The sequence below is a fragment of the Amphiprion ocellaris genome, chromosome 7 (assembly GCF_022539595.1).
Source record: "Amphiprion ocellaris isolate individual 3 ecotype Okinawa chromosome 7, ASM2253959v1, whole genome shotgun sequence".
Classification (NCBI taxonomy): domain Eukaryota; kingdom Metazoa; phylum Chordata; class Actinopteri; family Pomacentridae; genus Amphiprion; species Amphiprion ocellaris.
In genome coordinates this window covers 18,721,395-18,728,401 of record NC_072772.1, presented here as the reverse complement: position 1 = coordinate 18,728,401, position 7,007 = coordinate 18,721,395, and the positions used below count along the sequence as shown (strand labels likewise).

Genomic DNA, 7,007 nt, shown 5'->3' with positions numbered 1-7,007 from the left:
AAAAGGCACACAAAGGTGTATCTTTGTGATATTACCTTCAAAACACAGAGGTTCCCTTGGGGGAAAAGGTACGAAATTAAGTGAAAAAAAAAAGAAAATTGGGGGATTTAGAAATACAATTATACTGCAAGTAATCAAGGTAACTGTATTTTTTTTTTTAATTAAACAATACGACTACTAGAACTACTGCTCTTTCTATACTACAGCTACTAGTACTACTGTTATTAGCGGTAGTAGCATTAGTAGTCGTCAGAGTAGTAGTGGTGGTGATAGCAATGGCAGTCATTTGAAAAATAATAATTATACAACACTTTTGGTGTTAGTAGCATATATTTTCTGATGTAATTAAATTTTGATTACATAGCCTAATTTTTGCATTTAGAATGTATTCATGTAATTACTGGCACACTACTACTACTACTAATTATAATAATAATAATAAATAATATACCATTTTGCACATCTGCATATATTTCTATTTATAGAACAATATGAAGCTATGATTTTGATGGCATGGCCTGATTATTATATTAGAAGACATGCATGCCTTGGTTAATAATAATAATAATAATAATAATAATAATAATAATAATAACGTCAGTTTTGTTTATCCCTAGCCTGTTGTCGGAGTGTGGCTGAAGTCTGTCCGGTGCGGCCGGTTGTCCTCCGGTCCCGGTGTGACCCGGTGCTTTGGTTCGCCGCATTCCACCCGCACGCGCAATCATAAACATCCTAGTCCCAGACGCGCGAGGGCAGGATGTGCGCGAGAGCAGGAATTCCAGTCTTTTGAGTTACATTAAGAGCCGTTACGGTGATGGCAGCTCACTTTATTATGGCCCTCCACAGCCACATATAGACTATGTATCAAATAACATATAAATATGTATATTTATGTATATATAGCACATATATAGTGTATGTAACAACGCAGAAAATGTTTGGATTGTCTACTGTAAATAATAAGTCGCCTATTTTAATACCATAAGCGTAACTAAAGATTCAGAAGCTACACAGAGATGAATTTATTTTTTTATTATTTCATAAATAATATATTTTCCCACTTCAAAGTCACGCTCTTTAGGGAGGTGAATTGCTCTAGTCTTAACTACTATTCTATATATTTATGTTCATACATTTACGGTGAATTTTTAATTAATGTTTCAGATTTGTTTCAACAGTTGTGGAGCTCTGTCTGTGTGTGGGGGCCGGCGGGTCGGATCGTTTTATTTGGACCGTTTATTCAAGAGGTGTTTGGGATCAAGCGATAACTTGAGAAGACTTTTAGAGGATGTATATTTATCTAAGAAGAAAACACGGGACTCTTCTCTGTCTGTGATAGTCTGCACAGTGCTGGAGTGCACGCCGCTGTCCAGCACATCTAAAGCAGCCCAGGAAAACACCTTATAGCTTAGAGCATTAGCAATTCGTTTACAGTAGTGCGCATCTGTCATTAATATAAACGATATAAATAATATCTTACAACGGGGAAAAAAAGTTGATTTATCTCACTTACATTGGTATAATGATTATGTCTGAGAGACCGGACCCTCAGCTCTTTTCCAATTTTCCATCTGAGCCGTTTCACACGGAGAAAGTTAGCGCATGTTAGCTTACCTATCAGCAGGCATTTCAGTCACACCTTCTATTTTATTTCTGGCTATTTAAGGTCGGGCTTATTTATGCTCTATTTGTTTTTCTGTAGTTTATCAAAGTTGCCTAAGAAAACAGGCTATACTTTCAAATTAACATTCCTCGGCGCCTCACTGAAGCCCACACAACCAGTTCAAGTTTCAGCTCCTTGTTTTGTTTACGGATTGTCGACATGCTAGTTTACTGCCTTGTGGTGACATGAAGCGCGTGCGTGCGGCAGCTCAAACCCGGAAAGCTAAAGGTAGAAAAATGGAGGAGAGAGAAAAGGAATACAGGCTGAGACACTAAAACCAACAGCAGGAAGCTGGAGAGACACTGTCAGATGTCAAGAAAGTTAGTCTGAAATAGAGTAGAAAATTTATTGTCAAAGTGGCTGGCATAAAGATACTCAAAATGGCGTCATTCAGGTGAGTTAAACATCAGGCTAATTAGCAGAGGCAGCTGTCATAACAGGCAGTGGGACTAATTTCCAGATTCTTTCAAATATTTGACATGTTACAAAGATAGCCTAGAATTTGGAATAACCACACCCAACGATGCATTGTTTGGCATATTTCTTTTGAGAGAAATTTCTGTTTCTAGCTTAATTTTTAGCCGGAAAGTAGGTTAGCTTGTAGCGACTTTAGGAAGAGACTTAAAAATTACTCTTTGCAGATTGAAAAATAATATAATGAATTATATTTAAGAGAGAAAATGACTTCTGTGTTGATATATTAAATGACGACTAAATGTACTGTAGCAACATTAATACTTGCGTATTTTTAATTGTCATATTCATATTTTTGGCATTTCTTCCAACGGTTTTATTAGTCCAAACACCAGGAAAAAAATGCCAGTTTAAACAAATGCTTACTCTGAAAGGTCTCCCCTCAAAATTTTGTTGAGTGATTCCTATACTTTTATTTAGTTTGAGTGCAGAACCAGGGAAGAGGAGAAGACCACAGACTTTCTCTGGAACATTAAAAGAAGACTAAACAACCCCCCAAATCAAAAGGTAAACCTAAACACATAGCAGGCAAGGACAAGTGAGTCTGTTTTAGTTTCTGCTTTATTTTCACAAACTTACCAACCACTCTACATGTTTTATTGACTTGTGTGCTTTAAATGAACGCTAGGATCAATGCATTTAATCAAACATTTCCACAGTAATAGACTAGACTTGCAGGACTGATGAAACAGATAATCCATTAAAATATTCAACCTTGACTTTTTAAAACATAATTTCCCAAAGACGCAGTTGATATATTTAGTGCACAGCTACTGCTATCATTTTAATGAGCTGCAGATTGATAAGTGGATTTAGAACTTAGAAACCTCGTGTAATTTGATGGATGTATTAATTAACATATTGAATGATGTCATGTTTCAACCAAGCCAAAACACCTAACGAGAAAAGGCACAAGAGTGGTGCTGAAATTATGTAGAAATTCTCTCCGTCGTAAACACGTGAAAAAGACACAGGGATAAGGAACAACATCGCGCTGTAACCCTCGAAGCTGTGAGTCTGTGGTAATTGCACGTTGAATGATGGTTGGCTCTCGGCGCGGCTCAGCTGCTGCAGCCAGGCCGCACACTGGGTGCAGGGTGATGACGCACATGGCAATGCTGCTCCACCTGCACACAGTCCCAGAGCACGGAAATGCACTTCCATAGAAAGCCGAGGGGACCCTCATGGGTGGCCGGGGAAATGTATACCTCTCCACGCACCACCCTCTCCAATGTGAGCTAATTAAGCAGATTTTTCTGAGAGCTGCAGCCCATTGAAAATACCTGAGAGTTCCATTTTTGCAGAGCTCAGTCAAATATATTTGGATATTATTTGACTTAACGAATTTTGTTGAAAATATTTGTATGAACCTTTTTGTTATTTCATAACTGCATGAAACATATTTAAATATATGGGAAAGTATTACTTTTAAAGAAAATATTCTCCAATATCTCATTTTTAGGCTGCTGTGTTGTGCATGGAAATACTGGAGTTTTCTTTCTTCCTTTCTTTCTTTTCTCATAAACTTGCTTTCTCCCTAATCTAAAGCAGAAAGGAAAATGTATCAATAGCCTTTAATGCAACTCAATTTAATATCTATTGCCTGTAGTCGCTTATGTGCATCATCTTGCATTCGTGTCCAAAGTTTTCCGACACTGGATTTTTTTTTTCTCTTATCTGAATACAAATGGGTGTTTAATGTCTATATTGTGCTATTTTTACCCGGCTCTGATGAACACAAATTTCAACATGTAAAGAAGAGCTGATTAATTTTTCATTGACTATACCACCAGAGGCGGAACTCAAATACGCGCAAATCACAAAGCACTACGTCGCTGCACGGAGAGCATTGGAGCAAAAGCAGCCTGTCAGTGGCCCTGACAAAAACAAGAAGGGCTGGGCTTACCGACTCTCTAACCACAACTTGGTTTGCGCGTCCATCAGAAACCAGTTTCGAAAAATCCCAGTAGAAGAGAGAAGAAGGTCTGGTGCCTGTCACCGACTGAGCCGCAAAATTAAGACACCTCTGAGCGCCGTTTGGAGGACAACTTTTTACGCAACCTGCGGCTCTGCAACGAGAGAGAAACAAGCGCCCAAAAAGTTTTGCTTTTCACCGTTTGTTCTGGACTTGTTTTTGTTTTGGTGTGCGCGATGATGGCCACTTACCAAAGCCCGGAGGATGACGCAATGGCCTTAATGATCCATGACACCAACGCGACCAAGGAGAAAGAGCGACCCAAAGAGGAGCCGGTCCAAGACAAAGTCGCGGAGAAGCCGGATCCGTCCCAGAAACCACCGTACTCCTACGTCGCTCTCATTGCCATGGCTATACGGGAGAGCTCGGAGAAGCGCCTCACTCTGTCCGGTATATACCAGTATATCATCAGCAAGTTCCCCTTCTATGAGAAGAATAAAAAAGGTTGGCAGAACAGCATCAGACACAACCTGAGCCTCAACGAGTGCTTCATTAAAGTTCCTCGGGAGGGCGGCGGGGAGAGAAAAGGGAATTACTGGACACTCGACCCGGCCTGCGAGGACATGTTTGAGAAGGGGAACTACAGGAGACGCCGCAGGATGAAGCGGCCTTTCAGACCTCCACCGACGCACTTCCAGCCGGGGAAGGCTTTGTTCGGAGGGGACGGCTACGGCTACCTGTCCCCTCCCAAGTACCTGCAGTCTAGCTTCATGAACAACTCCTGGTCGTTAGGCCAGCCGCCCACTCCGATGTCCTACACGTCCTGTCAGATGGCCAGCGGCAACGTGAGTCCAGTGAACGTGAAGGGACTGTCAGCTCCTTCGTCTTACAACCCCTACTCCCGGGTGCAGAGCATGGCGCTGCCCAGCATGGTAAACTCTTACAACGGCATGAGTCACCATCACCATCCAGCGCACCCCCACCATGCGCAGCAGCTGAGCCCGGCCACCGCGGCACCGCCCCCGGTCTCCTCCGGTAACGGAGCGGGCCTTCAGTTCGCTTGCTCCCGCCAGCCCGCGGAGCTCTCCATGATGCACTGCTCTTACTGGGAACACGAGACCAAACACTCGGCGTTACACACGAGGATTGATATTTAAAGTTTACCAAGTGGTCTGTTTAAAAACAAAAGAAAAAAGAAAAAATGAAGACTCTAAGAGTGAGAGTGAATTCCTGTGATTTCAAAACAGAACCAGCAGTATTTTGAAGAGACCATTCTGACGAGCTGTTTGGGTCCAGCTGACATTCATAAATACCGATGGAGAGTTATACGCCAGTTGATGTTGAGAAAGTTTTACCGAATGGAAACGGGAGGTAAAGAAGCCATCAGTACGCATCAGGTAGCACAACCTCTGGGAGCCATTTCGTGCGCCTGTAATACTCTTGGACTGATGACCATAACTCGGTATTGTAGTCATAATTGTGAAATGAAAAACTTCTCATTTTCAAGGGGATAGACATTGATGACCTTGCTCCAGCTGTACTTTTGGTATGCGTAATTATTTCTCTCCACTTTACGCATGGCTTTTCCGAAGTATTGCCGAATGAAATGTGGACATAAGATGCCCTAATTAAGTCAGTGCTTAAATATGTAATTAAATCAGAGCTCATTTTGGCCTTCTTAGTAACATGTGCTGAGCAAGGCCTGCACGGTGAAACCTCACCTCCTGTCATGGGTTGGGAAGTTAGGTTTAAAAAAAAAAAAAGTGTGGACTGCCAAAAATACAATTCAGGGCTTTTCATATTTCTTGATTACATTTGTATGTATGATGTAAATTCCAATATGACGCCAGCCAGTGCCAGGTTTTGTTAATCTTTCTAATTATTATTTTTTTATAAATGTGATTAGCCATGTCTCATTCATGTTGGGGCCATGTTTCATTTTAATTAGCACTTTCCCCTCTTTTCTAGGTTTGTGAATTTCTTAATAAACTTGTATTTCTTAAAATAATACAGTGGTCCCGAAGTAATCTTTGTTATGCTTTAGGCTCTGAGAGTAACCACTGTTGATATTAGACAAGAAAACAACAAGTAACAGGTTTGTGATGGCAACATAAAAGGCAACATAAAAGTACTGCATTATTACGATCCAGTATGTTTTATAGTTTATTCCAAAAAATATGTTATTAGATAACACGTGATGTAGAGTTAGTAGGTAAAAATGGTTCATATCCAGACACAATGTTTCTTGAATATATTTTTTTCCTCACTTTTTATCTGCACATTTATTAACATTCATTTTAGTCATCTAGTGTGATCAAATGAAAAAGCTATTTTTTAAAATAGGAAGCAGTAACAGTAATAATTGCAATATTAATAGCAAACATTTTCATGTGGTCACTGAGTCACACAGTGACTTATGTCTACAATACAGTCAAGGTAAATGCCCCTAAACATTTATTTCACAATTCCTTTACAAAAACAACATGCATTATGCATCATTTCTTAAATAATGTATTCTTACTATATCATGCAGTATATGTTTTTTTTCTTTTTAATATTTCACAAACGATCTAAACTGCCTTGACTGAAGAGTGTTTTTAAACTTTAATTACAAGCACGTAAAAGACACCCAAAAACATACATGAAATACAGAGTTTTCCCAAATACACTAGATGTGGGAACATGAACTGGAATTTTTGTTAGAAAGCTTTGTTATTTTTTCCAAAATACTTTTATACGTCTTCTCTATATAAGCACAGCTGCAGCAACAGTAACACCACTACTACTGCTACTACTAATAATAAAAAATAGGGCTAATAATATTAAGTTTGATATTGTAGTGGAGTTGCTAATTTAGTGGAGCATTAGTGTTTCTCCTTCTGCAGAAGGGTTGCCAATAAGAAACAAATACAGATTTGTTTAGGACGTAAAGTGAGGAAGTGTAGTAAAAAATGC

At 39.7% G+C, this 7,007-nt stretch overlaps 1 protein-coding gene across 1 annotated transcript; it reads left to right on the top strand.

The window, feature by feature from the left end:
• The first annotated feature begins 4,034 nt into the window (after nt 1-4,034).
• Nucleotides 4,035-6,060, top strand: foxl2a (forkhead box L2a). Its single transcript, XM_023272000.3, has one exon. It carries the CDS (start codon nt 4,289-4,291, stop codon nt 5,207-5,209), a length of 921 nt encoding a protein of 306 aa, XP_023127768.1. The 5' UTR covers nt 4,035-4,288; the 3' UTR covers nt 5,210-6,060.
• The last annotated feature ends 947 nt before the right edge of the window (nt 6,061-7,007 follow it).